The sequence below is a fragment of the Cottoperca gobio genome, chromosome 9, assembly GCF_900634415.1.
Source record: "Cottoperca gobio chromosome 9, fCotGob3.1, whole genome shotgun sequence".
Classification (NCBI taxonomy): Eukaryota; Metazoa; Chordata; class Actinopteri; order Perciformes; family Bovichtidae; genus Cottoperca; species Cottoperca gobio.
The window spans coordinates 12,093,403-12,113,250 of record NC_041363.1 but is presented as its reverse complement, the minus strand read 5'-3'; the positions used below and the strand labels follow the sequence as shown (position 1 = coordinate 12,113,250).

Below are 19,848 nucleotides of genomic sequence, written 5' to 3'. Positions count from 1 at the left end.
AGCGGACTTCTCGTAAACATTTTGAACTGGTTAAAGAAATCTGCTCATTACTAAGTCCTTTCAAGTCCTGTTCAGTTCAGCAAGTGCATAAAAATAAACAACTGGCTATACGTTACGTCAAACAACATCATTATTTGTGATGCAGGTCACAGATGTTTGTCCAGTTTGTTTACAGCACTGATGGTTCCAGTAGCGTTTCTTTAAACTTACAAACTTCACATTTTGAGAATTTGATCAGTGGGCAGCAAAAGACTAACATAAAGCATTGATCCTGCGTGGGCATGTAGCAATCACGGCTGTGTTTTGTGCTTTTTCTAAGGCATCCCCAAGACTGTTACGTTCTGTCAAGTTTAAATGTTGTTTGTTGCACTATGAGAAAACAGATGCAAACGAGAAAACGATATTAAAATCAGGAGAAGCTTAGAAAATCCCCAAGATGAGACCGAGGAACAATGAAAGAAAACCAAGAGTTTGGTGCTGTGCTGTCATGCGTGCATTAATTAATTAAGAATCTGTACATTGTAGAATTTGGCCGGCGGTGACACGTACCAAGGTCGAGGTAGAAGCCGTCGCCACAGTTGGCGACACACGTGTTGGAGCCCTCGTTGAGGTGGAAACCAGCCCTGCACGTGGTGCACTGGTCGCTACGGCTCCCAACGCATGTCTCACACAACGAGGAGCACTTCTTGCAGCGCTTCCTATCGTCACGGAAAAAGCCACTGGGGCACTCCGACACACACATCCTGGAGAGGGGTAATTAAAAGGGAGAGCAAGGAGGGACACAACAGAAAGAGAGCATCATAAAAAGGCAGAAGTGGAACACAAAGAATGGACAATTTGTATTTCTTGCAGACGTGTTCAGTTCACGCTGTTAAACATAATAAAAACCAAATCGAACTCATTGCTCCAAGATTAACACCCTCTATCACGCAGCTCAATATAATGTTAGCAGGCTCCAAATGCAAAACATATGTCTGACAAAAAGCATATGCCTCTTGTGTGAGGGCATAAAATATTGTGTGCCATTATAAATATAAACTTGAGTAAAGAATATCATTTTATAGGATATTGTTTCATAATCACCCACTGTAAACGAAAACCTGTTTTTCATGTATCAATAGCACATAATGAGTTAGGACAAGCAGAAGTAGAGGGACAAAGTGTGTGCGTGCCGGTGCTATATGGTGAACAGGTGTAGCATCTGTTGGATAACTTCACAGCCCTCCGTCACCCCCTCATTTCACCCTGAGGCTCCCCCCTTCCTAAAAGGTGAAAAAGATCTCCAAAATCCTCAGGAGCACAAAATACACACACATGTGTACACACTACTTAAGTCTTATTCACACTCTACAGAGTTTTCTGCCAAGAAACACATATAGCACGTGTGAAACACATAATCCACATGTGCACGTATACACTGCCTTACGTTTGTCCTTTCAGCTTCAGTACCATTTCTCTGCTCCGCTGAAATGATTATTTAACCAATAAAGATTGCAAAAACACTATAATGCACCGCCTACACCAGGGACACCACTAAATGTGAGAAAAACTTTAAACAGCATTTTCCTGACCACACTGTCAGCAGATGTGAGTGGAAAAGTCCTTCTTGGGCTAAAATCATTTGAAATGGAAAATGTCAAGGTTTTTTTCCCCAACATAACATTTTGTATTCATTACTACAGGCCCTGTCACACATATCTGTATGGCAGAAACGTATGCCGGCGCATACGAAATATCGGCAATAGGTTGATATAAATTAAGGGTATGTTGTGATCGTTTGAAGGACGCAGACGATACGCCGAACACGCCAGACATACGGCCCTGTCACACAGTTCCGTATGGCAGAAACGTGCCGGTGTATATGAAGATTAGCTCAAAATGTGTCAGAGTCCAAATACGTCCAACTTTTCCACAGCGGTGTTGTAGCTGACGTATACATAACAAATTATTATACGTATATCTAACCTATTGATAGCGTATCACTTACTTATACAAAACGTATCAAGAGCGTCTGGACAACGGAGCTGGAAAAGTGCCATTTGGTTCACGTCATGCTGATGCTGGAGAACGGCTGGAATGTACTCTTGCCGCAGCCTCTCAGCATCGTTCATGCTCTCTGATGCTGGCTGATCTATTCATCAAGACGTGCTGTGAAGAAGTGAGGATGAGCTACTCATAGGGACCCTATATACTATATTCAAACCCAATAAGCTCCCAAAACCCTAGCTGTACTGTAGAAACACGTTTAATAAGTTACTCTGTCGTCAGGGATAAGCTTAACATAGGTTAGGAATAGGTTATCCACTCGTTATCAATAAATTGGGTGTAGGGTTCACCGTCAACCGACGTAGCCTATATCTAACGTACCTCTAGCGTAGTCACGTAGGTATTCACGTAGGTATTCACGTACTATATTTACGTAGGTAAATATTCACCTACGTATTCTGTATTCACGCATGTCTAACGTAACGTAACTTATGTGTAACGTCTGCATATCTTATGAAGCACACGTCGGGTACGTCCGGTAATTTTGAACATGCTCAAAACATCAGCGTTCAACAACGCACCCCAGCGTAACAGTGAGCTCTTAACGTATACTACTTATACCTTACCTTACATCAACGTACACCAGCGTAACAGTGCGTGCTCTTAACGTATACTACTTATACCTTACCTTATATCAACGTACACCAGCGTGTTGCCGATATTTTGTATACGCCATATTTTTGTATACGTTATGCATTCGTCTGATACATTTTGTATTAGTAAATGATACGCTATCAACAGGTTAGACATGCGTATCTGTATATGTTCACTTTTCTGATCCGATCCGATGAAAAGTTGGCAAATGACAAATTTTCATATACGCCAGCATACGTTTCTGCCATACGGATATGTGCGACAGGTCCTTAAGATCTGGGGACGGAGCAACATTTCTTTTAACAGGGCAAGAAACACAAGTGGTCAGACAAGCACAGGGTTTGTAAATCACTATTGAAGCCAAACATGAGCTTACCTTTCATGACAATAAAGCTCAACAATATATATTCTGAATTGAGCTACTTTACAAATGCATGAAACACTTTCATACTCATGAACATACCCAAAGAGGGTCGTGTCCTCACTATGTTTTCTTGGAACATGCGCTTTACATTTAGTCATTTAAAGTTGCACATAGAGTTTATAGAAGGTATTATGTTTGACCACTTATAGGCAAAGAAAAATAAGAAAAATAAGGAACACACACACACACACACACACACACACACACACACACTCAAAGACCCACGCACACACCTTTTGTTGAGTCTAGACCATCAAACACATATGTAGGGGTGTAATTATCCGAACATTAAACACCACCAGCATCCCTCCTCCTTCCTCCCACCACTCCCCCAATCTTTATTCATCAATTGCTCCCTGTGGTGGCAGAAAAGGGCAGCACACCTCTAAAGTGGCCTAATGATAAGGCAGCACCTAAGCTTGCACATTCTCATGCACCTGCATCTGTTTGCCTTTTATTAGTGCAGAGACCCGCCGACACAAAGGCAATTACAACAGACTTTGATCCTAATGGGATCCTAAGGGCACACACACACACACACACACACACACACACACACACACACACACACACACACACACACACACACACACACACACACACACACACACAGTCACACACACACAGTCACACACACACACACACACACACACACAACAGTCACACACACAGTCACACACACAGTCACACATAGTCACACACCATTTTAAAAGGGGGAAGGGAGAGACTGAACCTAATACGACAGCCAGGAAACAGCATCTCTGTTATCAGACTGAAAAGTTCAAGTTATTCAGGGCATCACCTGCGCTGTTTCTTAACCTTATTCACATTAAGCTCAACAACTAACAGGGGCAAGCATTGACCTGTGACCTTAATGTAGCAAAATGGAAATTCCAAATTATCCAGAGCAAGTTGTAGCACTGATGAATACATCAGTCTTTGAGTTACAAGAAGTCTGTATTATTATTATTATCAAAAAGATTACATTATGTGACTTTCAGGACAAAAAGCTCAACCAAGACATGACGCAGGGTCAGGATATCACAAAAAGCTCTTACAAAAGCTGTAGTTGTGACATAATGATAAGCAACAACGTACTGAACGTTAACTTTGTTCCTTTAAAGTTGTGGCTCCCACTGTGGAAACCTTAAGAGTCCACCCGTTTACACATTGTGTCTCTACCTTATGTCTTGCGTTTGTATTTTGTTGTAATGTGTGATCTAGAAAGGTACGAAGCATTTTAAAATGAGGCTGTACAGAAGGAAGAATGAGTCCGACGTCATTTCTCTTGAGCAAAGTGCCAGCTCACAACCAGAGTCCACCTCCGTTCAAGACAATTTATCTTGATATAACTTGAAACATTGGATGTTATAAGAATATAAGTTATTACGGTATAACAAGATAAATACTATATTGTTTTAACAAGAAATGTTTCTTTTTATGAAGACAGAAACTTTCTTGTTATTACCTGATAAGTTTGTATGTCATAATAACATGAACATATATGACAGTAAACCTTTCATGTTATATTGTGATACTGAACCTTTTTCTGGCACGTCAGCAAAAAGCTGCCATCATTTCTTAATTCACCTTCTGTTGATATCCAACACAATATTCTACATAATACCGATTTCTTATGTATTCTGACCTGGTGTTGTTCTTGAACTTGAGGAAGTAGTGGAGGCAGTTGATGCAGTGATGGGGTCCGGGGCCTTCACAGCCGTTCTCATTGCATTCAGAGTCACAGGCGCCTGGAGACACACAGAAGCAACTAACAGTGTAAAGAGATGACGACCGTAAGAGTAGGTTTTATAGTGTAATAACTTTGTCAATATGAACTGACTTTATGGACTTATTAATTAAATTGTATTGCATGTTAATTATAGCCTTATTCCTAATGTGGCAGTACACCTTGCTATCGTTGTGACAGGACAGAATAAATAGCAGCTGGCGAATAGTTACGTAATTTGCAATGTTGCTACTGTGGCGACCCTATCTGTGTGCAGTTCTGGATGCATTACATACCGATGTACTCCTCTGTGAACTCCTCATCGGTGGGCGTCAGCATGTCTGTGGAGCGGGGCTTATCGCTGCGCAGAGACGAGTACGGGTGCGCAGAGGTGCCGTACAGCACCAGTGACCACTCCTTCAACTTGCCTGAGGAAACAGAAGCATTGTAAAAGTACACAGATCCACTTCAGTGTCCTGATGGCGAGCAGCTGAACACCCTTTGTTATCTATTTGATTTGTATATTTGATACATGGAGTTGTCTTTATGGTCCACAAAGAAAACTGTAATGTCAGGCAGCTGTGGGAGGGGGGGGGGGGGCAGTTCAACCTTCGCCACTCTCTAAATTCTTCTATATTCTCAGGTATTTTCAGCTACCATAAGTACATCATAATGATACACATGAGAAAGCTAGGCAAAAGTTACATGGGCGTATACAATCGACGTAACAGCTTTTTAGCAACTGCTACTCTCCATTTGAGACTTTATTATGTTGTTAAATTAGTGGGTCATTTGAGCAGTTAAGTTCACTGCCTCCAGAGCAACATGTGTGCTCCTGCTGGTCCTACACTGCAAGGCAAAACTTTCCCATGTGTCTTCTATTTCTACTGTCTCTGTAGAAGAAATACAAAAGAGTATGCAGACTGATGATTCCCTTTTTAATTAAAGAAATGAGCAACAGTGTCATACCGGGTACTTTTTGGCTGCGGAGTTGAGAAGGTGAATCATAGATCTCTAGGACCCAGTCGCCTGCTGCTTTCTCTCCCCAGCAGTGGGTGGTCATAAACTCCCAGTTCTTAAAACCCTCCATGGAGTGATCAAACAACCTGCACATCAAACACACACACACACACACACACACACACACAAAATATCGGATGCGGAAACAACTCAAGTACTGCAAATAAATAATCTCAAGCAACAGTCTGTAATGAACCATAGGCAGACATAGTACAGGACTGTAGTTTATTTGAGGTGAACATGTGGGAGCTACATAAAGCGCTTACACTACATTCAGAATCTAATCCCCTCGAGGTTACCACATTTTATGGTGTTTCAGCCCAGATTAAAAAATATTCTTTTGAATCCACATTTTTAGAGAGAATAATGCAAATTTATTTAAATGTATAACAAAAACATCTAATTTAGCTTCTGTAAGTATTTAACCCCATGAGTCACAACAAGGAAAGCACATTTTCTTGTCGCATTAATGATTTTGTAATTTGTAAAAAGTAATTTGAAAAAATAAAAGTCAGTTTAATATACATGGGTAATTCTATTTGATGACATCCTGACAATTTTATTTTACATCGTCTTCCCTGTTCATTTGTTACATTACATTGCAGATAAAATCTCAACATGTGTCTCTTTACCTGTTGGCAAGCAGCTGAGATTTGGTCCCCGAGGGTGAGGTGAGATTGATTGACAGGTCCCCACGGCGAGGGTGTGTGATTGTAATACGTACGACCACATGCTCCAGGTAGATCACGTGGTGGTTGGGGTTATCAGTGCATCCTGTTGCCTTGTACACCGACCGAACCACGTGCTCCGGACGGATAGTTCTGCAGGACAAGATGGGAACCAATCAAAAAGGTAGAAATGTGAAGAAACAACTCACTAAGACAGAAATATCCACAGTTAGTCATTTCTGGGAGCAAACAACTCCACTGACAAAGGGTGGAACAACCATAACATGGACATTGTGACATTAACCAAGAACTGGGTGTACAAGTACATTTCGTTGCAGCAACGATTATCAAAGATAAGGTACAAATCACTCAAGATAAAACGGGTGCTCTAGTTACAGTAGCTTCAGGGAGTATACAACTAGTCTTTTTAAGAAAGGCTGCAACAAATGATTTGTTGTCCATAAAATGTCAGTAAAAAGTGAAAAATATCCATCCCAGTCCAAGGTGAAGTCTTTAAATGCCTTGTGTCACTCAAAAAAACAAATATTCAGTTTATTATGATCTAAAAAAAGAAAAAAAGGAGGAAACCTCCATTTTTGGGAGGCTAAAAACAGCATTTTCTGCCATTTTTACATGAAAAATGACTTTGACAATTAGTCGATTAGCAAAAGAGTTGAAGATTATTTTTCTGTGGATCAACTAAGAGGTTAGACAACTAATCAGTGCAGCTCTACCTGTGATACACATTTTAAGGGGAACTGTGGATTTGAGCTACTAATTGGCAAGAGCTGTCATTTCAAGGTGTCGTTTACAGATTTACACCGGACAGCTGTTTAAAGTTAAACTGTGCGGTTCTTGAAACGCAGGATTTAGCTGCTGAATGTAACTCTGTGTGCCCTCAGCCTTAATGTACCAGCAGTCCGGTTTTTCTTTCAGGGAGTGAGGTTGGGGACTGTGGCTGAATCCCTACACGGAGACATTCTGCTCCGTCAACTCTCACCAAAGATTCTGTTCGTGGCTGAAACAACACTCAATATCAGATTTCAATACACTGAGGCTTCCCTAAAAGCAGTCATGTGTGCTTTGATTTAACCTTCTCCAAAAACCAAAAGTCCATATTAAGGTTTTCCATTTCAACCAGCCAAAGAAACCAAGAACCATGAGCATGATAAGAAAGACAAAGAAGGTTATTTGTTCTGTCTGCTATGCACAGCTCAGCAACAGAAAGATCACCGATCAGCCAAACCAAACATCCAATGACCCCTTGAATAACATCTGTAGTATAATCTAATATAACAGCAGTACAATGACCAAAACAGTAAAAACATGGACAGGTCCCGTACAGGGGGACAACAAGCATCTTGCTTGTCCTATAATGCTGCTGCTGCACACTGTTGCACATGAAGCAGCTGAGCCAACTCGACACATTAACTCACTGCAGTACTGAATTACATGAAGGGTTTGTTCGCTGGAAACTAAAACAGAGCTGTTGAATTAAACTTCCTAGCAAAAAGGCATATAAAAAGGATTACTATAATTATCTTTTTGTAGGGTGGAGGGTTGAAAGACAATTATTGCCAGTGACTGGTGCCGTTTGATCCTGTATTGGAAACTGTTTTATTAGATTCCCTGTTGTCAGGGTTACAATGACGGTGATGACATTTTTAGGGCCTAAGTGATACAGCACAGATGTTTATCATTAAGAGGAAAATAACCCAAAGACAATCATCGGCTGGTAGAGATTGCCTTAAGCTGTTGCAATGAAGATGAGGCTTTTTTCTTGGAACAAAATATTACTCAAACTTGGCTCAAGGATTAATTAAGACAAAGCGCAACACGATGGCGTATTTGATTACTAACATTTTTCTCTTTTGCTATTTAGAACAAATAGTGCGGAGACCCACAGAGAGTTCAATTACAGTCATAAATACCAGATTTAATCATTCAGCTAAATGTTTTCTCAGAGGTTTCGTGTGAATGTAACAGTCTGAGTGTTATTGTGTTGACTGGACAGAATTAGTTTGTCGATTATTAATTACAGATAAATATACCAATTTGATTGTGAAAGGCCAAAACTTGCCAGCAAGACTGACTTAATGAATTCCCTTGAGAAATGTATTGTTAAAGTGTATTTTAAACTCCTAACACTAGTGAAACAAATTCATCCATCATATATCAATTCAATCAGCAAATTAGTATTAAGTGAAATGAGTCAAACGGGTTTATTATTATTTAAAGGAGAGCGTTATGCAGGTAAACAATCCATAACAATTTCTCCATTTGTCCTTCGACTCCATCTCTAATCATTTACATAATTCTTGAGGGACAATTGGTCAATACAAACAATTAACATTAAAACAACTGAAAACAGAGAAATATGCAAGAAGATTGCTTGAGCTCAAGCAGACGTGAGGGAATGACTAATGGAGAGAAAACACGGATTGTCTCATTTGTAAGTAGTCGATGACTGTTTGGAAAGCGGACAGCAGTAATAGCTGGGGCGTCTCGGGTTGATATCACAGCTCTGACTTCTCCATGACACAACACAGATAACTGAACCATACGCATGGGACCGAGCGGAGCAGATGCACAGCTGATTACCACCAGCCTGATTGCACACAGATCAGGCAGTTTTCCTGGTGCGTGCTCCAAGTGGAGTGAGGCGAGCGATTGCAGACAGACATTACCAAATGCAGTCAGAGGGGCCAGCCAGAGGGTGTGTGGGAACACAGCAGTGAGGTGACGGCTGCACTCGTGTAGCAAGTTAGAAGCACAGAACACACACATGTCTGTAGATGCACAGTCACATGTTCATGATGCAAGTGAGCACAGAGACAGTTGTACAAAAATCTTTACTACAAAAACAGTCGTTTGTTAAAGGGAAAATCATTTTCCAGACTTTTTAAAGGGCTGTTTTGTAAAGCCTTACAAATACGTACGTACGTATTTGTAAGGCTTTACAAAGCATACATACATACATACATACATACATACATACATACATACATACATACATACATACATACATACATACATACATACATACATACATACATACATACATACATACATACATACATACATACATACATACATACATACATACATACATACATACATACATACATACATACATACATACATACATACATACATACATACATACATACATACATACATACATACATACATACATACATACATACATACATACATACATACATACATACATACATACATACATACATACATACATACATACATACATACATACATACATACATACATACATACATACATACATACATACATACATACATACATACATACATACATACATACATACATACATACATACATACATACATACATACATACATACATACATACATACATACATACATACATACATACATACATACATACATACATACATACATACATACATACATACATACATACATACATACATACATACATACATACATACATACATACATACATACATACATACATACATACATACATACATACATACATACATACATACATACATACATACATGGCTTAAGCTCCCAGCACTGGACAAATGTGTGACTAACCATTTCACACATCTCTAAGGCTACTCATAGATAAACTACAAATGGAAAAAGGAGGCAAAAATGATGGGGTTCGTTTTATTTATTTCACACAATAACACTGGTAATCTCTCCACGAGCCAAAACAAATTACATGAGTGCGGAGGTCTGAGCATGACTGCCTCTGACACAAGCTGGATTTTACATAAGCCTCATATGGACCGACTTGTCCACTGGAGCAGAACAGACAGAATGACACTGATAATGTTGCAGTCGCTAGCCATCGAGCCTTCGACTGAAAGCTAACCAGTTCAGGGACAAGTTCAGTCAGCCTAACACAGAACAGTGCTCAGGCTTCCAGCTGCATCAAGAATAACAAGCTGTGGATCCCTGGCTCTGTCCGTGTGTGTGTGTGTGTGTGTGTGTGTGTGTGTGTGTGTGTGTGTGTGTGTGTGTGTGTGTGTGTCCGTGCGTGCGTGTGTGTCCGTCTGTGTGTGTGTGTGCGCGTAGTGAAGGTCTTATGCGAGAATCACCCTGCCAGAACTAATGCTTGGCCCCTATCAAGGTACAGCTTGCACAACCGCAATCTCAAACACATGCCGGTGCATAAAACACCAGGGAAAGAAAAAAATGAGAACGAAAGATCTATTGTCACTTATGTTGGTCTCAAAGTTGACTCGCTTATCTGACATTTCAAAAGAATTACTGAAGGCAGCAGCGGGTTAATATCTAAGTAAACTCAAGACCTACCCGTTTAGCCTGGCTTTTAATTGAGATTTATTTATCTGTCCAATTATTTATTGCATTTGACCTTTTAGTCTAGCTGTTAATTGAGATTTATTTATTTATCTGTCTTATTATATTTGACATTTTTAGTCTGGCTTTTAATTGAGCACTATTTATTTATTTATCCGTCCATCTATTCATGTATTATAGTCCGTTTTGCTTCGTGGTATACATTGGTACGTACTAAGTTAGAGTTTTTATCTATATCTAATCCTGCCTCTGGTGTTTCCTCACTATATATTGAGGATCATCTTGATAGCCTTTACTTGTTTCATGTTTTTATATTTTATTAATTTGTTATTAATATAGAGTCTTTTATTAAATTTCAAACATATAACATACAATACAAAAATATAATGGAGGGGGGGGGGTTGTGCAAGTCTGATTGGTAGATTAAATAGCCATCCATTATTGTGGCACAGCTTCCAGAGTATTAGTTTGGCGAGCTCCCTTCCATTGCTTTGCCTGCTCAGAGGTTTAAACAATGACATATTGGTGAAATGTCTGCGTGTCCAAATACTTTTGGCCATGTGTGGTATATTGAAATGCAAAAGCAGACTGATGGTGCAAAGGGTTTTCAGATGAACGTGCACTTGAAATGTAATACTGTTTTTTGCAAGCTAGTATGTCAGGATATGTCTGCGTGTTTGTTCGTTTTACCTTATTTGTCGGTCTGCGCTCTCCACACAGACGTGCTGACTAGGGACCTGCTTCCATCGCTCCGCCTCCTTCACCATCGCCTCAGCGTCCATCAGACCAAAGCCATACAGGTGGCTGACTGTAAGAAACATTGACAAGTCACAGCTGATCAGGCAATTAGTATTGTACCGTTTATATATTTATAGTAAAGACTGTTGTCTAGGTCCAAAGAATTGTTCACAGCATCAATTGTTTTACCAGGTATTCTCTACTGGCGGATGAAAATACTGAGGACATATAAAGTAGATTGGAACCCGCTAAACTTATGGGTACAGCAGCTCAAATATGAATTCCTTCCATACTCCTCCCCCCTCCCCTCCTTCCCTGTTCTGTTTCTCTTTAGTTCCTCTTTGAAAAAACAGTCACTTGGAAAATCTCCAGGCACACTGGGCTTGCAGCCTGGCTGACCCCAAGATCTCACTGTGTTGGTTTCTGTCCCTCACTCGCACGCTCGCTCCCTTGCACGCTCACACGCACAGGTATGCAAACACACTTAAACACAAACTCACAAACAGCACCCACCACATGGAGCCTGACAGATGGCAGCTGGTGGCGCAGTAGTTAAGCAAGAGGGAAACATTTTGGGAACAGCTCATCATCCCTCTTTTGATTGGAAAAAACTTATTCAGGAGTCAATGATACTGCATATACATTTCTCTGCAACTGTTTTGTATTTTTCTTTCAAGCACACTACACCCCACTATGAATCTTAGGTGCAACAGTTGCATCTATATCGATCTATAGATAGACAGTGTGTGTGTGTGTGTGTGTGTGTGTGTGTGTGTGTGTGTGTGTGTGTGTGTGTGTGTGTGTGTACCATTGTAACCAGCAGCATTGGTCTTCCAGTCAGGGGCGCTGAGATGTCCGGCTCTAGAGGTCTTTACGATTATGTGCTGAACATCTCTCCATGTCAGAAGAGGACTATCAGAAAAAAAAACACACACACACACATATATATACATTAACATATTTACTTTTATGGAAAACGTTCAAGGAGTAGGAACACATAACTGAGCTAAGTGACAAAGACCTGCTTTCATATGCACATACTGAAACACGCATACATTGAAATAACAAATATGATAATCTACACACATGCACATTCATAAATGACATAGTCAAGCAGCACGGACGATTTAAAAACGGGAATGATGAGAAAATGTTTTGAATAATTCAATATGTTATGAAAGTAAAAGCATAACATGGAGAGGAAAAACAAATGACTAAAAGAGGGAGAATGGACAGTTGGGCAGGGAGTAAACTCAGACAAGAGCATGGGGGAGGATGGGTAGATGAAAGAGGAACATTAAAAGTTTAGGATAAAAGGGAAAAGAAGTTTTAAAAAAAACACCGCGCAAGGAGGAAGAAAGCAGATGAAATGTAAAACAAGGTAAATAAAACATAGTAATAAACAGTAGGTAGAAGATTACTGGGGGAGAAAATTACAGAGAGGCATAGATGGAGAGCATAGATGCCCGTTCATCCATCCCTAGTTTCTCAGATCTCACGTGAGATCCATTACGAGATGGCAGCCATGTGCCTCAAATGCTTTGATGTCAAAACGCTACATTAAAAAGGAAAAACCAGTAAGAAGTGGGTCACCAAGTTTCCTGGGATTCCCTTCCATCTCATATGCTGGCCAGATGCTCCATTCCCTCCCATCATGTCACTCCCTCGCCATCTGAGACTTCCAGAGTATGCACTACTCTGAATCGGTTGACCTAAAACTCATTTTTAAAAAGGTTTGCAACCCAACATTCGGATATTAGAATTCAAGAAGATATGCCGGTAAAAGAGGGAAAGCGAACATGAGTCCAACCTGAACACACTGTCTGGTTGCCTGTTGAGCAGCTTGCATAAGAGCAGGTTCTTTCACATCTTCCTGTGATCTCTTAAACCAAAAATGCACAAGAAGACTTTTAAAATCCTTAACATCTGGGAGCATCACATATTTAGCTGCTGACTTTCACAGATTAAAGCCAAAATCCTTCACATATGCATTTTATTCCGCAAATGTTCTGGCAATTTTATCTGCTCATCGCTCATCTGCTACGTTTGCTTGTGTGTTATATTGATCAATGCATATATTTACGTTATATATTTTATGGCTTTACTGTTCAGCCTTCCACCCCCCCCCCACCCTTTTTTTATTGCACAAGTTCTTAACATCCTATTTATTACCATGTATGCCAAGCGTATACTATGGTAGTGACAACATGGTATCTTGATTCTTGAATCTTTAATCTACTTGTAATGAAATGTGCTCTACGAAAATGCCTTGCTTTAATCAGAGTCAGATCTCTCCCATATGGAACAATCCCAGGTTGATTGCCGAGTGTGTATCCTTTCATGGATATTTGAAGCCAGCAATATTTAGAAGTGTGATGTGATTTTAGTAATTAACCATGTCAAGCTGCAGGATCTCGTTCAGATCAGTCTCCGACCTTTAGGACATAAGGATTTTGATTCCTAAACTTTTGCACACTACAGACAATATGTTCCGACTGTCCCCGTTGACCTGCCCTATTATTTTTTTTTACACAGAGTAGTAAACGTTTTTAGTACGAGCAGAACAACGCTGGAAGCTGGCTCTCAATCTCTCACAGCGCTGAAAAATAGCTTTTATATATCTTTTCATATTAGTGGATCATCATTTCTTGGCTTTTAAAGGTGTGTCGGGTCAGCCTTTTATTTAAGACAAACTTCTGATTTTAGGGATGAGGTCAGGATTAGATTGAAAGAAGATTTCTTCTATTCATGGGAAGTCCTGCTTGAAGTGAATCCAAAATATCACATCCCAGTGATGCCCAAAATACAACAGTAGCTAAGACACAAAAAATGGCTGTTACACGTGTTCAAAATTCACCAATTGAGCCCAGACTTGTCAAATCCAACTTTAGAACATAGACTAAATAGCTGAAAGTAAAATATCAAGTAAACCAAATTAAAAGGATGATAGCACAGTTATGTGGTATGAAAAGCCAGAATAATTAATGTTCAGATCAATATTAATAGGCTTAGCTGCGACTGTGTAATTATGGTTCCATACATGTTTTATGGTCATTAATTAAAAGTGACTTTGGCATCGTTATCTAGGCCACGACAGCCTTCCCATAAACAAGCCAATACAAATGAATGGAGTAGCTTGCATACTAGGGAAAACCAGCAGCAAATCAGTATGTCTAATATAGGTTACGTGGTGCTTCTAATTATAAGTATAATTATGGATGAAAACACACATGGGTAATCTGCAGGGAGAAAGCAAAGAGGGGTGTGAAGGAGGAAAAGGAAGAGACTGAGAAATGCAAAATTATTTCAACAGTCCATCTCCATCTCACCTTGATCCGTCCAGTGATGGAAGATTACCCACTAAACTATAATCATCTTTTTTAACTGTAAAATCTGCCTCTCTAGTTTGCATTTTAAAGCAGACGAATGCAGAAGAAATCGACTTTTCTTTCTGCTCATCTCTCCCTGCTTTGGTTGCTTAAAACCTCCCAGTAAATGAGATTCTTATGGTGGGTTATCCTTGCTCTTTTCTTGATTATCCCTCCTAATTTCTAAAATCTCAAATGTTCACTTTTCCATTTCTTCACTTCCAAGGACAAAGGGAAAGGGGAAAGAAATAAAAGCTTCTGAAGCTCTTAAACGTTGCTGCTTGCCGTGCTAGACTCCAGCTCATAAAGGGATAAATCATGTGCCGACTTAAAACATATTAAACTTGGCAAAATCCTCAGAGCATGGGACAGTTTTTTGAAGTAACATTTTCCAATCCACTCTCATACCAAGGGGAAGGACCTCGCAATAGAGAGTTTAAAGAAGTCTAGCGTAATGGCGTCTCCACATGTTGATCACAGAGTTTGCTCGCCTTCATTCACCAGATGAGAGCAGATACGATCGGTATTGCCCAGAGTTTGTCTAAACTTTTTCCCCTCTCGCTCTTTCATCCGCGCCGCTCTTCCTGCATGTGCATGCATGCAAGTTTATCCATGTGAGAAAGTGAATGAAAGGATAGAAGGAAAGCGTTCGCCTTGGAGGGAAAATAAAAGACCATCGTGAGGGTGGAGGCGCAGCATGCACGACAGAGAAAAGGTGAGAGCTAGCAGAAGAGAAGAAAGCAGACAGGCAAGAAGCAGTGTGTGATAATCTTGTTGAGGAAACAGGCTTATGTCCCCAGCACTGCCTGGAAACTGAGAATATTTTCTACAGGGGAGGATTTGGATTGGATTATCCAGGTTAAATGAAGTGACCTGAGCTAATTGAGCCGCTCACCATGTGATGATGGGGTAAAGCCCAATTCAGAGTCTCTGCAACTGCACTGCACTCTTTCCAATTAATGCATTTATCAGAAATAAAGCAAATCAACAAGTTTCAACGAGGATGTGGGGCAGGCATCTGCGGTGTCTGACACAAAAAAAAGCATCAAGTCATCTAGAAAGCATAAGGGGCAAGACAGGACATTGAAACTATGGTAATTGAAAATCTGTTTTACTTTTCTCATCTTTCAAAGTGCCAACTTAGAAATTGGCACTCTTGACTCCAGTCCCCTCTAGCAGAAATGTTTGGCATGAAAGCATCTGGCGCCAAAATGTCTGTGGGTAGCCTTGCTCGTTAAAGACGGCATGAAATTCTGCCACAAAACCAAGATCTAAATGGTTTATATGTTTAAAAGCAACCAAAAAAAGGGGGGAAATCGGGTTTGGAAATGAATATCCCAATATTTCGCCCACAATGAGGATGACATCACTATACAGAGGATTCTGTTACAAGAGATATATCTCAAGACAACCATCTGCGATACATTTATACCTTTAAAACTGAAACGTATGTTTTAGAACGCACATTAACCAGGAACATAAAGCAATCTATCCATGATTTCATGAAGAGCCTTCTGTTTTATAGACATGGACTATTTTTATAGACATGAGATGAAACACTGTGTACCAAAGTGCCATGTGCCATCACTGGGACAGTCATAAACAGAAAGCAGAACAATTCAGATGTCAAATGTCTGCAGCAAAAGACAAACACCCCAGTCTCTGCTTCTCACTGTGATATTAACCTCCGCCAAAGAGGTTATGTTTTCAGTTTGGTTTGTTTATCAGCAGTATTAAGGAGCGACTACTTGCACTCTTTTCAAGAAACTTTGAGGTAGGGTGTAACATGGTCCAAGGAAGAACCCATTACATTTTTAATCAGATTCGAGTCACGGCTGGATAACAGCATTAAGTTTCACTTTTGTACGAGATAGGCATTTGTGCTGCATTCATGTGGTATCAGAATAATTGGAAAGAATCCAGACTGGGAAGATTCACAGAAACAGCTAACAACATGTTGTTTAAATGCTCCGAGCAATAAAACACAACACTTCTTTGTTTGCTCATAAACAATCAAAAACACATCAAATACAGAAGAATGACTTCCCAACACACTGTCCACGATTGACGTTGGCCTGGCATCCGGAATACCCGGTAACTTTTAACAGCTGATAACTCAAGCTTTTCAATTTTACCATCTGCCCCAACAATCAGCTATTAAAATGATATTTATGACACTCAAATCTTCTCCAGACAAACCAGAAAGAGTCCTGTCTTTATACAGACCGGATGCAGGTGTATAATGTACTTCTCTAAGCTAATGTGCTCTAAGCATTACATTCTCTAGCCCACCGTCTATTTACATTTGTTGCACTGCTCAAACCCTGATCTGTGAGTATGCATGTCCTGCAGGAGTGTCTATGTAAAGTCCTCTGAAACCCTGTACGTCTTTGGTATACATGCATCTCTGCACAAGTTGTTTGGATAAACGGACTTAAAAAAGATAGCTTTTCAAAGTATTTAAATGCATCTCCACTGCGGTATTTGTGAGAAAATGCTTCACATGTTTCCCCCTTATATATCAATGAGGCCAGAGGACAAGAGGGCATTAGAAGGTTAGAGCGGGACAAAGGGATAAAGGAAAGGGATGAGGTTAAGTGGATCTTACTTTGCCTCCAGGGCCAGAGCAATAATGGCAGCAGCCATGGGAGCCGAGGCCGATGTCCCTGTGTGACTGTCTGTACATCGATGTCTCAGGTCTGTTGTGATCTGAAGATAGAAGGAGAGTTAAGACAGAGTTAGACAGGGGCGGAGAGTGAGATGAAGGCGAATTACAGGAAAGAGGAGGGAAAAGAAAACAGATGCAGAAGGGGAGGAGTAGACCGTTACAGAGGTGGAGGAAGAGCAGAGAAAATAGTGACAGTGATGGCAGGAGGGGGAGAAAGAAACAGACAGAGCTGTAAGTCATGAGAGCCAGAAGGATTTAGACACTGCTGAAACTCTGGAAACTCACATTCCAGCTGTGACACACACACACACACACACACACACACACACACACACACAGAACTGGTTGAAGGTTCAAGTTAAAACTTATTGACAAATGTAATCAGAACATGTTTTTATCTAATTAAATATTCTGCTTCAATCCATATTTGTTGGTTGTTTAGCCTTTCAAAAACAACATTTTCACTGCGGCCACTGTTTGCTCTCCCACACACAAAGAAAGGCACTGACGAGCTATATTCATTAAAGAAAGTTGATTTAATAAAACGTTTTTTTAAAAAGATTAAATAATTTAATCAGCTGAATCACTTTATTGTGATTTTTTTCAAGAAACTTCAAGAAAAAAAAAGTTTTTAGGGCGATTACATCATAAAATATGACGAAAGACATTCAGCGCTTCATTTAAAAACCCCCGTAGAAACTTTCAATGTATAAAAACGACATTCGGTACAGCCCCACCCCAAGGAGAAGCCAAGGACAAAGAGTACGAAGGAAGAAGGAGTAGTAAAACATGTTGTTAAAGTGCTTTATGTTCGCTTTGATTGTATGGACTTTAGACAGCCAACTAGTCAGACAGCTTGACAGTCAGTCAGCCAAGAAAAGCTTGGCTGACTTCCAGTTTGAGCCCTCATCAAAGGGCCTTTCCTGGAGTTTGAGGGATTGACTGAAAACACACACACAGAAAATCTAAAATGGTCTAGTAAGAAGTGGAAGTGGTCCAATAACATTTAGTAGACAGGACAGTGTGTGCTCAAGTAGATTAGACTGACATTCAGATATATGAGGTTCTACTGTAAGTGTACAATGCCTGAGGGAAACGGTAATGAACGTATTTGCATGTTTGTGTGTAACCGTCTGAAGCATCAGTACGAGGAATGTAGCAAGACACTGCCAGACAAGGTAGCTCACAGTGGACAACTGTCACTGTCCATCCCATTGGATCATGGGAGGGATTTGGTCAATTTGGGTCAAACCAGCTCACACCACTGGACCCACAAGCGCACACAAACAAGGCCAGGTTAAAGCCAAATAGTATCATGCTGTATTCTTAACTGAAATTATATATTGCATGTGCAATTTCTTTTTAATGTTTAAGCTCCAAATCAAAACATGGGCCGTATCCAATGTAAACTAATGGTTATCTAGGACAGGGAGATGTACCTACGGATGTCTCATGTCACACATTTAAAGATGGAAAACAGAAATCTTGTCCAAATTGGACATCAGTGACGAACGAATAAGAATTCTGGCCCTGCAGTAAAATTAGGCCATGGGTACTGGTGCTCCTTTCAAGAACTAATGTGCTTATGTGTGTGCACGTTCAGCAGCAGTTCTTGAAATCTAACACACACACACACACACACACACACACTCTTCAGTACTTACAATCTTTCTGTCGTAGTTCTCCCCGCTGCTGTAGGTGGTGGTCAGTGTGGACGAGCATTCCTCCAGGTACCATGGCTTGCGTCCGCTCTCAGCTGTGCTGGAGATGGAGATGGTGTAGATGGAGTTGGTGTAGCCGTCGCAGGAGCAATGGTCTCTGCTGCGCCCGCCGTTGCCTGAAGCCCACACGAAGATGGAGCCACGGCCCTTCCTCCCCTGACAGGAAAAGATGTAGAGAGGAAATAGTAAGAGGATGCAGATTTGAGTTAGTACTTAGAGGCAATTACTCCTCACCAGACTTCGTTTTGGCTTTATTTTCAAATGTTCTTTTAATGTCTGTCAAAAGGCAGAGTAACAAGTTCTGTGTTCAGAAATAACAGTATAAAGATGAAAAGATCAGTTGGCAGCAAAGACTATGTAAATCCTCAGCGTCTTGTGAGTGTCTGGCAACAGATATGAAGTGATTTAATATGAGTTCAGTAATCATAATGTTTCAACTGGGCAAAATATAGTGGTGGTTTTTTTCCTTTTAAAAGTTGACATGAGTGCCATGCTGCGTTAGAGGATTCATGTCAGACTGAGGTGCATTTCCATCTCT

The 19,848-nt window shown here is 40.4% G+C and overlaps 1 protein-coding gene across 5 annotated transcripts in view; it reads right to left on the bottom strand.

Annotated features, from left to right (window-relative positions):
* pcsk5b (proprotein convertase subtilisin/kexin type 5b) overlaps window positions 1-19,848 on the bottom strand; it is a 51,403-nt gene that overhangs the window by 10,259 nt on the left and 21,296 nt on the right. For all 5 annotated transcript variants that reach the window (XM_029439325.1, XM_029439326.1, XM_029439328.1 and 2 more), the window contains exons 8-16: window positions 19,254-19,466; window positions 17,530-17,630; window positions 12,362-12,465; window positions 11,506-11,623; window positions 6,446-6,634; window positions 5,763-5,899; window positions 5,090-5,221; window positions 4,713-4,815; window positions 550-743 (exon numbers count right to left, since the gene is read on the bottom strand). In XM_029439325.1, the coding sequence (XP_029295185.1) occupies window positions 550-743; window positions 4,713-4,815; window positions 5,090-5,221; window positions 5,763-5,899; window positions 6,446-6,634; window positions 11,506-11,623; window positions 12,362-12,465; window positions 17,530-17,630; window positions 19,254-19,466 (1,291 nt within the window). The remainder of the gene's footprint in view (window positions 1-549; window positions 744-4,712; window positions 4,816-5,089; window positions 5,222-5,762; window positions 5,900-6,445; window positions 6,635-11,505; window positions 11,624-12,361; window positions 12,466-17,529; window positions 17,631-19,253; window positions 19,467-19,848) is intronic.